This window comes from Gymnodraco acuticeps, unplaced genomic scaffold (assembly GCF_902827175.1).
Source record: "Gymnodraco acuticeps unplaced genomic scaffold, fGymAcu1.1, whole genome shotgun sequence".
Classification (NCBI taxonomy): domain Eukaryota; kingdom Metazoa; phylum Chordata; class Actinopteri; order Perciformes; family Bathydraconidae; genus Gymnodraco; species Gymnodraco acuticeps.
In genome coordinates, this window is record NW_022992081.1 from 1,156,162 (window position 1) to 1,177,049 (window position 20,888).

Genomic DNA, 20,888 nt, shown 5'->3' on the forward strand with positions numbered 1-20,888 from the left:
TTTTATTTTAAATACTTTCTACTTGTCATGTTTTAAGTTAACCAAACTATTTGTAAAGTTTTAGGCCAAGGAAAAACCTGATGCACTAGTTTTCCATGAAGCTTCTCAGCAGCAGAGCCTTGAGTCTGGCATGTTAGCAGAAAAGAGGATCAGTCTCATAAGAGTTTCATGAACTACTCGTAGCTAATGGTAGCATTATTGTAGTTTAACACTGTAGTTATGTAGAGAGTGAAACAAACACTGAAGCACAGACATGGATCAATTCAATCAGCCCAAAGAAAGTGCTCAGAAATGCAGATTATTTGTGTGAGTGTAGCCAATAATTAGCTAATCTGAACTCGACTGGCTGTGATGCGTTTAAATGTTTCTTACCTGTTAGTAGTTATCAATAAATTGTTCAGACAGGGTTTGTCTGTAAAACGTGACAAATGCATCATTCAAAGCGTCTTCTACAGAGTGATGGTACTACATGTTGGATTGGAGGCCTGATGGTTCTCACACTGCTGGCGGGGATTCAAAATCTGCAGCAGCCAGCGCCCACAGACCCGCCCCCGCTCACAGATTGATCGAACAACGCACCAATGAAATCTCTTGCTACAGGTAAACACGGACATGCAGTGGTTGTGGATGTATTGGGCTGTATCACACATCCATGGTATATCAGCCAATCGGCACGTTTTAAACTTTTGAGAAAAGTTATTTATTAATCAGTGAATACTTTTAATATTTCTGAGATATTTGATTTAATAATGTATGTAATGTGTAGTGTAGCATAGATAGACAATCGTTGTCTATGTCAACATATTGGGCAGGATTACAGTTATAATGCATTTGTCAAATGTGTGATCAAATGTATTGTAGGTTATTTTGTAAAGAATATTGACCCATGTTTAATGTTTGCTTTTTGTAGTTTTGTATTCTTCTGTGTTATGTGACTGAGTCAGATCCAATTAAATATTGATTTTGTATAAATAATCTATTTTTCTGTCTTATTTTAGGAGATTGATTTTATGTGGGCATGCTGTTCATTCTTTCTTCAGGACCCCATTTTTTTATAAAAATGAATGTGATTTTGATTTATAACGTATAACTATCTGCACACAAATGCAATTCTACAGGAGCACCAAACCCTTAGAATTAAACAATAATTTATTTGATCAATCATAGTTGTCTGTCTGGTTGAATTCTGTATGCCACTCAATGGCAGATGTATCAGTTGGACAATTAAACACAGAGAACATGATTGAGTTACACACTCATGTTTTGTTTTGCTAATTATAAGAAAACAAAACAATCCACCCAACAGCAACCACAAAGTATTTGAGCAAAGAGGCACAGCCATTTCTGACATGCTGAGCAATGCATAGCAGAGATAGTTCAGGTGTTGACGCTCACATGTTACGGTATGCTGGGACAAAGCAAATGCGTCTCTAGTGTCGACGTGATTCACTTGTTAAATAAAGGCTGGATTTGTCAAAGGTGTTGGCTTTCAGGAACCTGTATCATTTCTGAAAGGTACAACCCTATCACGTTCACGATGAAAAAAAAATGACAAAAAGTAAAAGCAATATTTGTATTTTCTTTATTAGGTTACCATGCAGAGTGTGGACTTGTGCACTGGGAATAGAAGCAAAGGACCAATCGTTTGTGTAACAACAGAGAACCTTACTGTTGTCAAAACACACACTTACACAACATATTTCAAAGGTACTAACATATATTTAAACAAAAATCATCGTAGAGCTTTTTAATTGGGCTAATAATTCATTTCTAAAAATATATCATCTCATTTGTATTTGTCAAAGATTTGTAGCAACACATAATAATTTTCACTTGAGCGGTGAAACATTAATATAGCGATTTGAAACCTGAGTCCTGACACTGAAGCGATCAGAATTTGCCCTTCTTCTTCCAGGGCTTCTTCTTGGACTTGGACTCAATGATCATCTGAGACTGGCGCTTCAGTGCCTCGCGAGACATGACGTCAGCCTCGTCCTCTTCACTGTCGTCCTCTGAGACACAAACATGGGGAGTTTAGATTGTGTGCTGGAATTGTTCTGTCTGTGTGTGTGGCTTCCAACTCACCGTCATTGAAGAAGTCCAGCCTCTGGTCCTCAGGCAGCTTGACGCGGGTGTTGTACTCTGGCAGCTTTCCCTCAATCCTGACATAGAACTGCTCAGAAAAATAGCAAAAATGATGTTAAAGATGTACGTTTTATTTGAAAATGACTCCTCAAAGTTTCTCAAATAATCTGACTTTACGTTGGTCTTTTTATGACAAATGCAGAATGAAATGTGAAATCCAAAAAAACGGAAATGAATATTCATTCAACGTTAGGTTTATGAACTCTGTCGAAGACGTTATGTCTTCAGCTGGGTTGTTTGTCTGTCAGCAGTTCATATAAAAACTACAGGTCTGATTCTCATGAAATATGTAGGAAGTTGGCCAAGGAAGAACCCATAACATTTTGGAGGTGATCTAAAATCTTGTAAATGCCCCCTCAATGTTTTAACATCCAAAAGTCTGGAAACATTTTGGTACATGACATGTTGAGATGATGTCATGTCAGGCAGAAACATGGCAGTTGAATGTAAATCAAATCAAACACTTCTTTGAAGCATCTCTGTTGGTGCCAACTTTGGAAGTGGGACCGTCCGAGCAGCATGTGAATGCACCACAGCTGAGGTCTGCGCTCTCCAGGTGCCATTCTAGTTTTTCACATGAGGCTCTCTTTTTAAAAGTCTTGTCATATAAACATAATTTCACATGTATCTAAAATGTCCTATTCCATCTTTTTGAAAAAAACGTTAAAAGAGCCAGTTTGAAGTTGTAGGAGAGATTTCTTTCTTCAGATGTATATAACAAACCACTAACTTTTTGTTTGTACATTATTATACTGGTCCTTTATATATGCCTTGTATTGTTAACGTAGTTTTGTGTAGGATAAGTGGAGGAGTTTTAGAGTCATGTCTATGCCATGTAACTGATATGATGAGCAGTACAGTAGGTTTCCAGAAGGGAAAATGTACTTTGTTATGGTAGAGGTGCAACCTCTTGACCGGGACAGCCAACTAGTTTCTAACGGTAGCTTTGAATCAAACAAAACTAGACTGGAAGATATCAGCTCACAGTTATGTCAATTACAAAGAGTATGGCCTCTCAAAATGGATCTGAGGGTAAAACAGTCAATGTCATTAGCAAATGGCCTACAGACTGGTACACTCTGATATCATATGTTCTCAAACAGAGAAAGTGCCGTTGAGCGTTGGTAATCTGGAACAAACACTTCAGGTGGCTCTAACGGCTGCTTTTCCATTCAGATAAGCTATGCACGCACAGCAGCTTCCATGCTAACATGCTCAGCCATGCTGCGTTCATGTGTAGCACTGTGCACGTCAGCAACACCTCCATGCCAACATCAGATCTTTTTTTTATTCCGGTGAATTTTTGTGAACCAATTAAAAAGATTGATATGTCTTCATTTACGTCAGGGAAAACAAAAACAGTGCCTGTATTTAAAATAGTCTTGAATGAGTGTATATGATTGTGGCGTCGACTCACTTCCTCTTCCTCCATCTCCTTCATGATAGCAGACACATCCTTTCCTCGAAGCTCCTCGTGCAGCAACTTCAGCTTCAGCTCACACTGGGTCATCAGCACTAGCACAAACTCATCTGAGTCTGGAGACACTTCAGACACCGTGTCCTCTCTCTGAGAGAAACGGAAGAACGGTGGACACACATACTTATGATTGTCAACACACCTTTTGAGAGAAATGGAATAAGAACCAAAGATGGATGCGTTGGTCGGGAATACGTAAATGGACAAATAGTAAGGAAAAGACAGATTATAAAATAACCCTATAGACATACAGTGGGGCAAAAAAGTATTTAGTCAGCCACCAATTGTGCAAGTTCTCCCACTGAAAAAGATGAGAGGCCTGTAATTTTCATCCTAGGTACACTTCAACTATGAGAGACAGAATGGGGGGAAAGAATCCAGGAAATCACATTGTAGGATTTTTAATGAATTCATTGGTAAATTCCTCGGTAAAATAAGTATTTGGTCACCTACAAACAAACAAGATTTCTGGCTCTCACAGACCTGTAACTTCTTCTTTAAGAGCCTCCTCTGTCCTCCACTTGTTAACTGTATTAATGGCACCTGTTTGAACTCGTTATCAGTATAAAAGACACCTGTCCACAACCTCAAACAGTCACACTCCAAACTCCACTATGGCCAAGACCAAAGAGCTGTCAAAGGACACCAGAAACAAAATTGTAGACCTGCACCAGGCTGGGAAGACTGAATCTGCAATAGGTAAGCAGCTTGGTGTGAAGAAATCAACTGTGGGAGCAATTATTAGAAAATGGAAGACATACAAGACCACTGATAATCTCCCTCGATCTGGGTCTCCACGCAAGATCTCACCCCGTGGGGTCAAAATGATCACAAGAACGGTGAGCAAAAATCCCAGAACCACACGGGGGGACCTAGTTAATGACCTGCAGAGAGCTGGGACCAAAGTAACAAAGGCTACCATCAGTAACACACTACGCCGCGAGGGACTTAAATCCTGCAGTGCCAGACGTGTCCCCCTGCTTAAGCCAGTACATGTCCAGGCCCGTCTGAAGTTTGCTAGAGAGCATTTAGATGATCCAGAAGAGGATTGGGAGAATGTCATATGGTCAGATGAAACCAAAATAGAACTTTTTGGTAAAAACTCAACTAGACGTGTTTGGAGGAGAAAGAATGCTGAGTTGCATCCAAAGAACACCATACCTACTGTGAAACATGGGGGTGGAAACATCATGCTTTGGGGCTGTTTTTCTGCAAAGGGACCAGGACGACTGATCCGTGTAAAGGAAAGAATGAATGGGGCCATGTATCGTGATATTTTGAGTGACAACCTCCTTCCATCAGCAAGGGCATTGAAGATGAAACGTGGCTGGGTCTTTCAGCATGACAATGATCCCAAACACACCGCCCGGGCAACGAAGGAGTGGCTTCGTAAGAAGCATTTCAAGGTCCTGGAGTGGCCTAGCCAGTCTCCAGATCTCAACCCCATAGAAAATCTTTGGAGGGAGTTGAAAGTCTGTGTTGCCCAGCGACAGCCCCAACACATCACTGCTCTAGAGGAGATCTGCATGGAGGAATGGGCCAAAATACCAGCAACAGTGTGTGAAAACCTTGTGAAGACTTACAGAAAACGTTTGACCTCTGTCATTGCCAACAAAGGGTATATAACAAAGTATTGAGCTATTGACCAAATACTTATTTTCCACCATAATCTGCAAATAAATTCTTTAAAAATCAGACAATGTGATTTTCTGGATTTTTTTGTTTTCTCATTCTGTCTCTCATAGTTGAGGTGTACCTAGGATGAAAATTACAGGCCTTTCTCATCTTTTTAAGTGGGAGAACTTGCACAATTGGTGGCTGACTAAATACTTTTTTTGCCCCACTGTATTTTGTAATTGAATAAAGAGAGTAAAACATTTATTCATTCAAAACTAGATTCCCTAGTTGTTTCCCACTTTTGTTGTAGTTCCTTGTTTGTCTTAATTGGCCTTGTACTGCTACCTTTTTCTCACAATTTAGCTTCTATAGGAGCAAAAATATATGAAGAGGACCGTAAATTGCATACAAATGTAATTCCTTTAAAAATAACAAGAAACAAAAATAAGTGGCAAGAAGACCTACAGCCCTGACGCCTGAGGTGGTATTTACCAGCGTGATGTGTTGAAGTTTGTCTGCGAGGTGCTCCACTCCGGCTTGCACAGTACTGAGGGCTTTCACCAGCCACTCCAGACGCTCCTTATCTGCATCACACCTCTGCTGCTGAGCCTGCAGCTGCAGCTCACACTCCTCCAGCGACTGTCTGTCACTAAGAAAACACACACAGAGAGAAAGAGCTTGAGAACAAACACTACAGCTGCATGCAGGCTTTTGTTCCACTTCTGTTTGAGTGTCTCACCTCGAGAGTTCAGCCTCTCCCGAGTATTTCATGTCCTGGAACTGTTGGTCCAGGAGCTCCTTCTGCTCCTTCAGCTGCTGCAGCACCGTCTCGTTCTCTCCCTTCAGCTTCTCCAGATGCTGGTGTGTCTCCTTCTGTGAGATGAAGCGCTCCACTATCTCCTACACACACATGAAATAAAATGTTTTTTACAATATTAATACAGTACACAGTTCACAGGCTATCCTTCTCTTTCTCTCTTCCACACCTGTATGTCTGTGACTCCCGTGGCCTCCTTGATGCGTCGGAATGCCTCCTCAAAAGTGGAGATGACCTTCTCCTGTTCGCCTGCTATCCTGGGGCTGCTGCGCTGAGCCTCGCTGCTCAGCTCGTCGGGCTGCATTGCTGTTCTCTGAGCCTACAGGTGCCGCAGTTTAGAAAACGTATTTCATTATAAAGAATGTCTCAATTTCACTGAAAATATATATGTTGTAGCCTTTTCAATGACGTCCATACAGTAGCTTTAATTAATTGTAAGAATATTTAAAATGCATTATTTTCTGCTCACAGAACTGTGTAAATAATTATTTAGAAATGAATTAATGCTCATAAATACTTCATCATTCCTAGTCACTGACTTTTTGATATAGTTCTCATAATTGTAATACTTTAAAATCACTGTTGCAAGATAATAACTGGGTATTGTAGCGGCTGAAGTATAAGGTAATAAAACAGAACATTTTATTTGTTTGTTTTTATTTTGTTGTGATCCAATAATAATAAACAACATATAAATGCAAAAAAATGATAGTCTTACTTTGGATAATTTTTCCTGCATAAGATTCAGGATTTGGAGCGGCAGTTTTTATAAAGTTTCATTTTCAGTGTTCAGCTCCAAAGCAAAAAGCCATGCCGTCAAAGTGGATATTTCGGTCGATTTCGGGATTAACTGCGTTTGAAATGAATGATTACATTTTTACAATGAAAGACACGTCGGAGCATGGACGGACTTTCACATGAACTACATCTGCACATCTGCAGTGTGTGCACGTGTTCCCTAGCTGCTGAATAGGACAATGGCCTAACTATGGGAGTGCTAGTCATTGTTTCGCATTTGATTACTCCCATTTCACTTTTCTTTTAATAACACTACATCATTTTGATTATGACGCTTTATGATTTATGTGCTAAAAAGTTATAATAAATTGCTTTGTAATGTAGAATTGTGACAAAGCATTATGAGTGACTATCACTCTGATTAAACAGTGCTAAAAGCAGATGAAAATGCATGATAAATATGTTTGTTTTGCATTTCTGATGGTGATCAGAGAAGAGAACCATTCACTACGATAAAGTGTACAATATACACCTCCGCGTTTTCCTCACCCTTCTATCGGTTTTTTCAGCCTGGGCCTTGCGCTCCTCTACCTTCTTCCTGTAGCTTGCTATAATACGCTCTCTCTCCTTGCGCTCCTTGCAGAGACATTCCTCCAGCTGCTGCAAGTCAGCCTGCAAGGCAGAGCAAAGGGAAGAAGAGATTTAAAGAAAGTTGAATGAAAAATGCTGTTTGCACACCGCATAGCGATGAGGTAGGCTCATGTATCTGTACTTGTAAATGCATCAAAATGAAAATGATTTGTATCCGCTTCACTTGTGACTCATATAATTTATTATATTAGTGTCAGTAATTATGAGTGAATCATTTTTGTTACGCCTTTACTAGCACGCTGCAAACTCATAGGAGCAGAGGAGGGTTACAGGAACCTTAGCAGCTTCCTTGGAGAGCTGAGCGTTGCTGTTCATGATCTGCATGTCGTGAAGCTCCTCTCTGTGCTTCAGGATCTCTGCCTCCAGACTGTCCAGCTGGCCCTGGAATGTCAGACTCTCATCCTGAAGTGGAAGAGTGAGAGATAAAAAAAAGAACGGACAGGAAATGGAAAGAGTGAAAGGGGTGGGGACGAGAGGACTGTTTACAACCACTGTAGGAATGATTTACTGGCTAATCTTTAGGTTGGAACAAAATAACCTTTTAATCAACACCTGCATTAATAAGGAAAGTGATAAGAGGGTGGAGTGATTTAAGTATCTCAAAATCACCCTGGACAATAAGCTGAGCTTTGAACAGCAAAGAGCTGACATCGTACACAATTTATTGTTAAGGGATTTTTGCCCATTTCTATACATTTTTGGGTACTCAAAATAATTACATTTGGCACCGAATCTGTTTATCAAAGGGTCTCAAGACAACAAATGCGGCAACAGCTTATGAGACATAATCATACGGTTATAAGCCCTTTTTTTACACTCTAGACTTTCTTTTTGAATTGGTGCCTGATCAAAAAACTATTTTTATTTCTGATTTATTACTAGGAAAACTTGACACACAGTGCCAACCTGCATCTTAAAAAGAATATTCAGATTCACAGTTTCAAAGGATGAACACTATTTTGTATAGCACATACTGTTGACCTGCAAGCTCACCCAAAGGATACTTAAACGTGTCTATGTGGGTGTCTCACGGTTCACATGGATAACTGGCAATAGCTTGTTGAGTGTGTTTGTTGTTGTTCTGACTGGATGTTGTGGTAGATCAGCTGCTCACCAGCTAAACCACAAGAGGGGTTAACAGGTTTGCCAAATGATTTCCTACAAACCACCCCAGCTGCCCTTTATATGGAGTGGCAGCTCTACAGTATGTTTGATACACTGTGGATGTTGTGGTGAATATGAATCCCTCAATACATCTTGATGGAAAATCTCAAATGAAAGTCTAAAGGCTTGATCTATTATTTCACTCAAGTTGAACTGGATAACAACATTACCAGCATATAAGTGTGAACAGATTGATGTGCATTCTAACAGTTGGAATATTTGTAAAGTTAAGTAACAAAATGGAGGTCAAGTTGAGAGCAAACAAAGGTAAAGTGAGCGTGGGACAGGAGGTAGTGTACCACTGTGAAAGTCTCACTCAGTGTTTATTTATCACAAACACAGTACTAACGCTCTCATAAGGGTGTCTGCTAATGAGGAATGCACAGTTACAATATTTCTACTTACTACTTACATACGTTTTCTTGGGCAACTTAACTTGCTGAACAAGCTGCATACCCCTGCAAGTTAAGATGAAAACCAAACTATATGTTAACAGTGTGTGACTCACCTGCAGGTGACTTTTGAGCTTTTGATAGTTAATCATGATGTTCTCGGCCTCCTTGCACTTAAACTGAGTCTTTTCCAGACTGTTCTCCAGCGCCCGCAGTTTCTGAAGACACACACACACACACATTGTTTACTGAGCGTGTACTATTCTGTCTTATATTTCATTAAAGGGGCCCTCATTTTCTGGTTTATATTATATTTGTATTTTGTGTGCCTCTCCTGTGACATGTCTCCATGCTTGAATGTTCAAAAAGGTCTTAATCTGTTCTTATACTGCCTGTGCTGCAGCTCCTCTTTTCACCCTCTGTCTGAAACCAGAGCCCAGAACAGCATCTGTTGTATTTGGTCAACCGCTTAAAGATGTCCGACCCCTTAGCCTATCACGTAGAATAGCCAATAGAAGAGCGAGGGTTACATAGTGATGTCATTATGTTAAATAAATCAACAAAGGAGTCCAATGGAGGCGTTTCAGGCAAACTCCTTTTGAAGCTAACTTTAGGATTTTAAAATGATCAGACCGTTTACAGGCACAATAACCTATATAACACACTACAGGAAAGGGAAACCCCCCAAAAAGCACAATAGGGCCCATTTAAGAGTGAAAATTAGCATAACAGATTTTCTTTTTCAAACATTTCTGCATGAGCTTGAGAGGTATCCACCATGGCATCTTCCTCTTTTTTCCGAGCTCTAGCGTCGGCAGACACTGCTCCACTGCTGCCCTCTGGTTTACTCCTCTGGTATTCCTTCTTCAGCTCATCCAGGCGGCACTGGAAGGTCTGGGTGGTGTGTTTAAGGGCGTTGAGACGCTTCGTCTTGGACAGCACTCTCTGGTCGAGCGTGGTCAGGGCTGCCTGAGAAAAGAGTATTGTCAGGGAGAGTGTGGTAAAGCTATAATGGAATAAGACATTTTTCAGCCATGACCATGACTAAAACATTGAGTTTGCTTAAATTACATAAGGCTTGGATCATTAAGTCCACTTGGTAAGCAGGTACTGTACAAGCTATATTCATTGAGAAAAGTCCCGGACATACATACAGATGTTGGGGGAACTGTCCTTTTATCTGTGGTAAAACTTATAGTGCAAATAGTCCAACAACATATTTGTGTTTTTTAGTCATAAATAATGCTTCTTCCTCTCACCTTCCCTGACATGTTGCGGTAGGCATCCTTCTCAAACCCTCTGTTCTGAAAGGCCACTTTGATGATAGTTGCATCCCCCTGGGGGGAGCAAGACACCAAGGGGTACAAGAGTGTTATTGGCAAGAAAGTCAGTAATGGGGTTTTACTGCTCATTTGACTATAATATTGATGAAAGAAAATAAGCAAAAGAGCTGGGAAAGTTCCCTTTCTATTTTTAAAGGACTTACAGCGTTTACTTCTGCCATTTTCCTGCACAGCCTCTTGTTGTCCTGCCTCAGCTGGCGGATGGTTTCTCGGTTCTTCTTGATAGTGGACTGAGAGCTCTCATAGTACGCAGTTCTGTCGCCCTCTGGTGGACATACATAATAATTACACTAATACACACGATACATATGGAGAACTCGTGTAATTATTCACAAATTACACAGCTAATTGCTGTTTATCTGGTATTAGTGTATGTTTTACAGTGGCTAGTCACAACCATAAACGGAAGCTAACGTTAACTACCTAGCACCTGCCTTAGCTTGAACAGAAGTCGACGCTAAGAACAAACAAACTTACCAAGAAGTTGTATTTTACGCTGCATCTCCGTTATTTGGTCATGCAGCGGAGGTTTCATTGAGTCGGCACTGAACGGCATGTTGGTGCTGAGTTATTGTTGTGCAGGTAGGCAACAAATACAACCTGACAACAGTCGGCGTTAGCCTAGCTTGACCTGCACGAAGACTTCTGGTAGTCTCCAGTGTTGCCTAGCAACCTGTACACTAACGCTGAAGTCAGGCTCCTCGTTTCAAACTGAGCGTCTAGCCACGGAGGTGATAAGTAACTAATCACATTTACTCAAGTAGGCTACTGTACTTAAGTACAATTTTAAGATACTTGTACTTTACTTGAGTATTTCCATTGTATGCTACTTTGTACTCCTCAATTCAGAGGCGTGTACTTTTACTCCACTACTTTTATTTAATAACTTTATTTACATAGCCTATGTGGGTCGAACCTCAGATTGAGGAGGAACAATGCGGATTCCGTCCTGGTCGTGGAACGACGGATCAGCTTTTTACTCTCGCAAGGATCCTGGAGGGGGCCTGGGAGTACGCTTATCCGGTCTACATGTGTTTTGTAGACTTGGAGAAGGCGCAGTGGCGACTGGTCATTAGGGGCAGGTGGGGCACAGCCCCACCTAGTGTCAGCAGAATGTATTAAAAGTAATGATTACAAAAAAATGCAAAAAATAAATTAAAAAATATATAAAATATATTTTAAGATCATGTTTAATCATCTGATTCGTCTCATTGCTGTTTTAGTCTGTGTTCTTCTAATTAGTGTCTACAGTGTGGGCCTATTGAGCTGTTTAGAGCCATGTGGGACAAAACCCGATCCTGCCCCTCCCTCTCCCTGTTTAAGTCAATGGTGACTGTAAAAACTACACTGCGCATGCTCAGAGTATTTTCCTTTTTAATGTGTGTGGCAACAAAATAATGACCATAGGGGCATAGAGCTGCCATCCCCACCATACGTCATCTCACATCATTCAGAGCTGATTGGCTGTAAGTACGTGTGCCGCGAAAAGTGTGGTGTGTGAAGAGGAGACGAGAGAGCTGCAGTGAGGCGTCCTAAAACCAGGAAGTAAGCTGCGCATGGCTTCCCTCCACAAAAAAGCAATGATATTTCTCCATAGGATTTTAGAAAATAGCTCAAAATAAGATCTGTGGGAAACAAACCTGTTAGATAAATGCACGTTTTGTTCAGCCGGATAATATCCACATGTCTACCCTACTTTTATCATTTTCGAATCATAAATCTATTGATTAGATTAGATTTATTATAAATGGACTTCATCTTCAAGTCAAGGTAAGACTGCAATTTGATTGAAAATGGGATCTTACTAAGAGAGAACAATTCAATATTTAAATGATAAAATTACATTTTTTGGGTATCCTTTTGTTGAACTGTCTGTTTAAAATTAATTGAAGCATCAGACTAAAAAAGCTTTTGAAAATAATATTATATTTTGATTTAGGTCAAAATATAATATTTGTAAACCTGAAGAGCCAGTGCCTCAGCAGCCATGAACCTCACTGCAGAAGCTTATATATACTGTAGACATCTACGTTTTTTGTGCCCCACCACTTTTGTACATATAAAAACGCCACTGAGAAGGCGTATGACCGAGTTCCCAGGGAGTTACTGTGGGAGGTGCTGCGGGAGTATGGGGTGAGGGGGTCTCTACTCAGGGCCATCCAATCTCTGTACTCCCAAAGCGAGAGCTGTGTCCGGGTCCTCGGCAGTAAGTCGGACCCATTTCCGGTGAGGGTTGGCCTCCGCCAGGGCTGCGCTTTGTCACCAATCCTGTTTGTAATATACATGGATCGGATTTCGAGGCGTAGTCATGGGGGAGGGGGTCTGCAGTTCGGTGGACTAAGGATTGCACCACTGCTTTTTGCAGATGATGTGGTTCTAATGGCTTCATCGGTCTGCGACCTTCAGCACTCACTGGATCAGTTCGCAACCGAGTGTGAAGCGGCTGGGATGAGGATCAGCACCTCCAAATCTGAGGCCATGGTTCTCAGCAGGAAACCGATGGACTGTCCACTCCAGGTAGGGAATGAGTCCTTACCCCAAGTGAAGGAGTTCAAGTATCTCGGGGTCTTGTTCTCGAGTGAGGGAACAATGGAGCGTGAGATGGGCCGGAGAATCGGAGCAGCGGGAGCGGTACTGCAGTCGCTTTACCGCACCGTTGTGACGAAAAGGGAGCTGAGCCAGAAGGCAAAGCTCTCGGTCTTCCGGGCCATTTTCGTTCCTACCCTCACCTATGGTCATGAAGGATGGGTCATGACCGAAAGAACGAGATCGCGGATACAAGCGGCCGAGATGGGTTTTCTCCGCAGGGTGGCTGGTGTCTCCCTTAGGGATAAGGTGAGAAGTTCGGTCATCAGGGAGGGACTCGGAGTTGAGCCGCTCCTCCTTCGCGTCGAAAGGAGCCAGTTGAGGTGGTTCGGGCACCTAGTTAGGATGCCACCTAGGCGCCTCCCTAGGGAGGTGTTCCAGGCACGTCCAGCTGGGAAGAGACCAAGGGGTAGACCTAGGACCAGGTGGAGGGATTATATCTCTTCGCTGGCCTGGGAGCGCCTTGGGATCCCCCAGTCAGAGCTGGTTGATGTCGCCAGGGAAAAGAAAGTTTGGGGCTCTCTGCTGGAACTGCTACCCCCGCGACCCGACCACGGATAAGCGGGAGAAGATGGATGGATGGATGGATGTGGGTTAATGATGTGAAATATAATCAGACTGCTGCAGCTCCGCTGTCACAAGGACAGATACAGGGAAACCTGCCCATTGCAATAACACTGTACAATAAATCACCTCTGGCTGGCAGAGAACTCTCTGCTCCATAGCTTCTCTCTTCACTGTACATTTATATATTCAGTTTAATATTTATTATTCCACCTGTCACATAGGCCTACTTATATATAATGCCTTGCTTTATATCTTGTTATTGTTCATTTGTATATTCAACGTATATTTTCTACTTTCTTGTTTATTTCTTGTCTTTTAATTTGTATTGTACAATGCCATGTCTTAATATGTATATATATTAAAACTAGCTGCACCTTTACCAGCTTTGATAACACTTTAATAAAAACATATAATACTTCTACTTTTACTTAAGTACAAGATCTGAGTACTTCTCCCACCTCTGACTGGACCTTTAGTTTATTTTACAGTCATTTTTTTCATGTGCTAAATATAATAATGATATGTCTTTATTGATCAAAGACCATGCTTAATAATACATTAATTAATTAATTATTAAAGATCAGCTTGAATATTCTAATGTTGATGGCCGTAAAAGAGAAAGCAGATTGCATATGTAGCTTCAGTGGGATACATACACAAAGCCAATTCTTATTGTTACTAAAGATTTCCAAACTAAATGTAGTGTTTTCATATGAAATATAAAATAACCTATACGATGATCATTGTTTTAACTAATTTTGTATGCACTCTTGAGAGCTAATTATGGCACGTAGAGCAACATGTATTCATTGACACAGTCCATGCAAATAAACTGTAATGCTTTTACTGGCAATAAATAAATAAATACATTTAATAAATAATCTTCCATATGGACAAATATAGGAAGCATGAATTAATAACTTTTTAGTGCCATTTCACTGATTATTATTTGATGTCTAAAACTAAACTTCATAACTTTACATAATAAAGTTTACGTTTCAAAGTAAATACATTATGGATTAATTATATAAATATTAATAACTTATATATATATATATATATGTGTGTAAGCTATTCATATTTATATATATAAGTATGTTCTTTTATTTATTAGAAGATCAAAAATATGTAATGGTCTCATTTAACAAACAGACTTCAATAATGATTTTGTATCTAACTCTTATTTGTCAGCATTATCAAAATAAGAACAACACTGATCAAATCAAATAAAAATCCAGGTTTTTGTGTCAAAAATAAAAGAACACGTGGCCTTTCCCCCTTTGAACACTTATATGGCAACACACATTTTTATTAAGATTTTATTCATTTCTGAAGAAATTACAATTAGTTTACAACAAAATGAAAAAGAACAACTTTTACAAATTCATTACAGATATGTTTTATATGAACACAAAACAACATAGGTGCATAGAAATTAAGACTGCAAGTCCAAGTAAAATCACTTGGTTAATTTGTAATCTCTCAAGGCTTTGAGAAACATACTTAGCTTTTATCAGCCTGCGTTGAGCAACTTTGGTTTGGTGTGCTAATATCAAACAGTGCAATATACTTAGTAAGCAGAGCTTTACACATGTATCTACATGCTACCTGCCATCAACTGTATCTCAATGGACCTTTCAAAGCATCCCATCAACTTGATGACAGAATACACACAGAGTGACAAAAACAATGAACAAAATGTACAACAAAAACAGATTTTTCTTCTTTTTAAATGGACAGTTTATAGGATCTAGTGGCATCTAGCGGTGAGGTTGCAGATGGAAATAGTCTGAATACCGCTCCCCCACCCCTCCTATTACATAACATGGGGAACTACAGTTACCTGAACGGCCCTTTCTAGAGTCAGAGTTTGGTGTGTCCTTTCTGAGCTACTATAGGAACATGGTGGTGCAACATAGCTGACTCCATGAAGAGGAATCTTAGCTTCAAGTGATACACTAATGAAAACATGAAAGTGAATACTATTTCCATTCCCTCCAATAAATCCCCAACAATCCTTCACACTGGACATTAAGGCCAACTATTGCCTAAATTAACAATATTTCATCTGAAAGTGAAGTCTCATATTCCTTCTGATGTATATCCTCCTTGTTGGGCAAATGCAGGCGGGCAATTAAGGCTTTGTAACAAAATCCTAAAGGATCAATATTATCATCCATAAAACATTAATGAATCTCATTTGGCAGCAACACACAAACATACATACATAATGTGACACAGGAAATGGCACTCTTCTTTTGTTGTTATTTCCATCACACAAACAAACACACACACACACACACACACACACACACACACACACACACACACACACACACACACACACACACACACACACACACACACACACACACACACACACACACACACACACACACACACACACACACACACACACACACACACACACACACACACACACACTAACGTCACCTAGTCTACAGGTTTGACCTCTTCATTGGACTTCTTTAGGATGCTAAGCAGGTTCTGGGACATGAAGTACGGCCTCTCTGCTGATCCATCGTTGCGCTCCAGATCCTCCACTGTGACATGAGCAGAAGCAGTTGAAGAACAACATTCGGTAGAGTCATTTCACTTTTCCATGCCTCGGCTCTCTATAACCTCTTTTGCCTTTCAAGTAACTCCAGAAACATTCAGGGGTAGACATTAAGTGTCAAATTCCACTGGCCCGGAGCATTCGTCCAAAAAATCCACTAATAATGAAGAAAATTAACACATTTGTTGCAATAGTAATGTATGCACAAACTACATTACTACTTGTACTACAACATTTTAATCATCAGTTTTTCCTCAATTGTTCATATTTGGTTTATTAAAATAATTATATTGTGGTCATTGTTAAATGTCTGCTATTATCATTATTATGAGTATTATTATTATTTGTATAATGTTCTTTCTGCCTTCCTGTCATTAGGAGTTAGAAATGTAATGGCTATGTAATAGAACCTTCATTATCCTAAACTGCTGGGACATTTCCCTATAGCCAATATACCTTTTATATTTTCTACTCTTCACTTATAGGTCGGCATTGATGTACAGAGCCGACAAAAGACCTTGTTTATATTGGCATCATATTGAAGCCAACTCCATCGATCAAGCCAGTGTGGCTGAAACTTGTATGGTTCAGTGCTTCTCAAAGTGTGGTCCGCGGACCACTGGTGGTCCGTGAGTATATTGGTAAAATTTCACATTTGAAATAAATAGATAAATTAAAGTTTTCCGAACTCTCGCGGGAATATCTCCGCAATGGAGTGAGCTTAAGTCACTTTCGATTGCATGATATAGTCCAGCGCAACACCTTCATCACACATGTTACCACGTGTTTGTACCATTTTCAGGCGATTTGTAATCTGATCTAGAAAAACGATGTGTTATTGGATATTTGTGGAGTTAGGTGGTCCGCGAGTGTTTTTTTATTGATTAAGTGGTCCTTGGTATGAAAAAGTTTGAGAAACACTGCCCTCCTCCCCTCTGTCTGAACGTTGATAGTATCCTATAGCTTAGTGTAATTTTCTCTTGCTGTTTTTGTTGAAGAGTAACCTTGTTTTTTCCCAGTGTCTGCTCGAGCCAGCCTGAGTCCTGCCGCTGCCACCAGCGTGAACTAGATCCATCTTCATTTTGTGGATTGTTTTTTAGTTGCTCCCTTTTTCCTTTATTAAACTTTGTTAAAAGACTGCATCCATCTGGTCTCTGCCATTGTAGGTCCGGCACTTTTGACCCAGCCCTAACAGAAACTTTCTCTCCCTCTTCTTCTCATACTCCCTGTCACTCTCCTTTAACTCCTCCGGTGACTTTATTTTATTTGAAGATTGTTTTTTGCCCGGCGCTTGGCCGGTTACCGCTGGTATTAAAAACCTTTTGGCGAATGGTTAGGTGGCGCTAAAGTCTGTAGTGAAGGAGCGCGCTCCCGCACGGAAGCTGGGGCCCGCCCTGGTCGATGTCACAGGAGCCATCGCCGACGCCGCGCCCCTACGTCGCACGGCTGTGTCAACAGGCCTGCACCTATCAGACTCGAGCACCACATCTTCTCCAAGGGCAAATGGAGACGAGCCAGGCTGAGAGACCACCCCCGAGCATTAATCACCATCTCGATGGACATGCCAGTCGGGCTGAGGGATGGCACCAGCAACCGGGACTCGGCCGACGGAGCTCGGATATCCGCCGTCGCGGACACTAGCGTGCAGTCGGACCTTTGGTCTCTGGAGGAGTTCCTGGCCTGCGGTTTCTCGCGGGACGACCTGCGACCCGTCAGCCTCAGCCTGTCGGCCGCCAACCGCTCCCCTATAACCATCGAGGGAGCGTTCTTCGCTAGGCTCTCGACGACCTGCAGCGGGGGGCGTGTTACATCCTGCCGTTCTATGGTATACATGAGCAGCTCAGTCCGGGCCATGTACCTCTCCTACGAGTCGTTGCTCAACCTCGGCCTCTTGCCCGTGAACTTCCCGTCGGACGACGTTGCAGGGGGGCCCAAGGACAGGCGTAGCCCTGACACGGCTGACACGCCAGACCAGCCCTTGTCCGTCAATGCGACGAGGTCAGCCAACGGCGGCTGCGTGGGGCCAGGTGACCCCCGGGACGCCCAGTGCTCATGTCCTCAGCGCACGGTCCCCCCGGCGCGCCCCGCAGCACTGCCGTTCCCTTGTACGCCAGAGAACAACAACCGGATGAAAGGTTGGCTACTTGAGAGATATGCCTCGTCGACATTCAATACTTGCCCCCATCGGGCACTACCATGCATGGAGGGGCCACCTATCGAGATGCACGTGGACCCCGCAGCTACGCCTAAGGCATGCCACACCGCGGCTACAGTGCCTCTACACTGGCAGCGGAGGGTCCACGATGACCTCCTGCGGGACGAAGCCCTTGGGGTCATTGAATGCGTGCCATACGGCGAGCCAGTGGCGTGGTGCCATCGTATGGTAGTCACTCGGAAGCATGACGGTTCCCCCCGCAGGACCTCTCCCCCCTCAACAAGTTCTGCCAACGTGAGACCTTCGCCACTGAGTCCCCGTTCCACCTTGCACGCCGCGTCCCGAAGGGCACCTGGAAGACCGTCACGGACGACTGGAACGGCTACCACAGTGTCCCCCTGCGTGAGTCGGATCGCCACCTCACTACCTTCATCACACCATTCGGCCGTTGGCGCTACACCAGGGCACCACAGGGTTTCCTGTCATCAGGGGATGGCTACAACCGTCGGTTTGACGCCGTCCTCTCGGACTATGAACGCAAGGAACGTTGTGTGGATGACACCATCCACTATGACACCGACCTGGAGCAACACTGGTGGAGGACCATCGACTTCCTGACCCGGACAAGCTTCAGTTCGCGGAGAGGTGCGTCAATTTCGCTGGCTTCAGGGTGTCGGAATCTACCATCGAACCGCTCCCGAAATACTTGGACGCCATCCGGGACTTCCCCACCACTGGCTCCACGACGGACATCAGGAGTTGGTTTGGCCTTGTCAACCAGGTGGCTAACTACGCCCAGTTGCGTGACACGAGGGCTCCATTTAAGCCGTTCCTCAGCCCACGCTGTGTGTTCCTATGGTCCCCCGTTCTGGAGGAGGCCTTCTAGGCGTCCAAGCAAGCCATAATGGATGCCATCCGTGAGGGCGTGGAGATCTACGACATGCAGAAGCGTACCCGCCTCCGCCCTGACTCGCCCATGCGTGGCATTGGCTACTTCCTGCTCCAGCAATATTGTCACTATGCCTCGGGCATACCGGACTGCTGTCCAAGTGGATGGAGGATCACCCTCGCGGGTTCGCGTTTCCTGTCCCCTGCGGAGCAGCGCTATGCGGCCGTCGAGGGAGAGGCCCTAGCTGTGGCCTGGGGTCTGGAACAGACGCGGTATGCAGGGGTCCGACAACCTCGTCGTGGCCACCGACCATAAGCCGTTGGTGAAGATCTTTGGCGACCGTACGCTGGATGAGATAACAAACTCGCGTCTGTTTAGACTCAAGCAGTGCACCCTCCCATGGCGCTTTGACATTGTGCATCTGCCTGGCAAGAGCAATTATGCCGCTGATGCCACGTCGAGGCATCCTTCCCCCTCGGGCTCAGTGAACGGCCTCTCATTGGGGCTGCCGAGCGGGCCTGACGCTGTGGAGTCAGCACTCATGGCCTCCATCCGCGACGACGCACGGGAGCTCGGAGCCGTCTCTTGGCCCCTCCTCGCACGGGAGACAGCGGCTGACGGATGCCTCGGCCACCTCCTCCAACTCATCGAGCAGGAGGGTGGGATTGACGTTAATGACCCTGCCCTGGCGAGTCTATCATCGGTCTGTGAGTCCGTCTACGCACAGGACGGCGTCCTGCTCTATCGGGACCGCGTCGTGGTCCCCCCATCCCTCCGTGGGAGAGTCCTTCGGCATCTCCATGCCGCTCACCAGGGGACCTCAGCGATGGGGCAGCATGCCCGAGCCATAGTTTACTGGCCCGGGATGTCCGGGGACATTCAGGCCACCAGGGACGGGTGTGCAGACTGCAACCGCAATGCTCCGTCACAGGCAGCTACACCCCCCCGGCCTTCCTCACCCCCGTCCACGCCATTCGAGGCGGTGTTTGCTGACTTCTTCGACTATGGGGGCCGCCACTACCTAGTTGTCGGGGACCGGCTCTCGAGCTGGGTAGAGGTCCTGAGCTCTACAGCGGGTACTGCCCTGGCGGGCTCAGCTGGCCTGGTCCATCACCTCCGTTCGTTATTCGCCACCTTCGGCGTACCGGAGGAGCTCTCGAGCGACGGTGGTCCGGAATTCAAGGCGAGCCACACTGAGGACTTCCTCCGCTTATGGCACGTCAAACACCGTGTGTCTTCCGTTAGCTTTCCGCAGTCGAATGGGAGGGCGGAAGTTGCAGTTAAGACTGCTAAGCGCCTCCTGATGTCCAACACCGGCCCGTCGGGCAACCTTGATCAGGACCGCTTCCTGCGTGCTATGCTGCAGTTGCGAAACACGCCTGACCCCGACTGCAACCTCTCGCCAGCGCAGATCATCTTCGGCCGCCCCCTTCGTGGCTCGCTCTCCTTCGTGAACCGCCTCGAGAAGTTCTCGAACCCGCATATCCGCCTGCTATGGCGCAAGGCATGGGCGGCGAAGGAGGACGCCCTTCGGACCTGTATGTCCCGTACCACCGAGTCTCTGGGGATTCACTCAAGACCGCTCCGCCCATTGGCACTCGGCGAAAGGGTATTCCTCCAGAACCAGCAAGGCCCGAGCCCCCACAAATGGGACAGGTCAGGGATCGTGGTGGAGTCGCCGGGCCACGACGGTCAGGGTTGACGGTTCGGGACGTCTGACACTGCGCAACCGGCGGTTCCTCCGTGCCTACACGCCGGCCACACCCTGC

The 20,888-nt window shown here is 44.0% G+C and overlaps 1 protein-coding gene across 1 annotated transcript; it reads right to left on the reverse strand.

Annotated features, from left to right (window-relative positions):
• Positions 1-1,565: 1,565 nt before the first annotated feature.
• ccdc151 (coiled-coil domain containing 151) lies at positions 1,566-10,988 on the reverse strand. Its single transcript, XM_034202475.1, has 13 exons — positions 10,822-10,988; positions 10,488-10,609; positions 10,261-10,338; positions 9,779-9,970; positions 9,118-9,219; positions 7,722-7,847; positions 7,344-7,466; positions 6,226-6,375; positions 5,979-6,139; positions 5,732-5,888; positions 3,563-3,712; positions 2,086-2,173; positions 1,566-2,012 (listed from the first exon to the last, which is right to left on the reverse strand). The coding sequence occupies exons 1-13, from the start codon at positions 10,898-10,900 to the stop codon at positions 1,891-1,893; spliced, it is 1,650 nt and encodes a 549-aa protein (XP_034058366.1). The 5' UTR covers positions 10,901-10,988; the 3' UTR covers positions 1,566-1,890.
• Between the last annotated feature and the right edge of the window lie 9,900 nt (positions 10,989-20,888).

Coding starts and splice junctions, on each gene's coding strand:
- ccdc151 (XM_034202475.1), bottom strand. CDS start 10,900: ATGCCGTTCAGTGCCGACTCAATGAAACCTCCGCTGCATGACCAAATA. Junction 10,610..10,821: donor GCGTAAAATACAACTTCTTG/GTAAGTTTGTTT, acceptor TATGTCCACCAG/AGGGCGACAGAACTGCGTAC. Junction 7,467..7,721: donor TCTCCAAGGAAGCTGCTAAG/GTTCCTGTAACC, acceptor TCTGCCTTGCAG/GCTGACTTGCAGCAGCTGGA.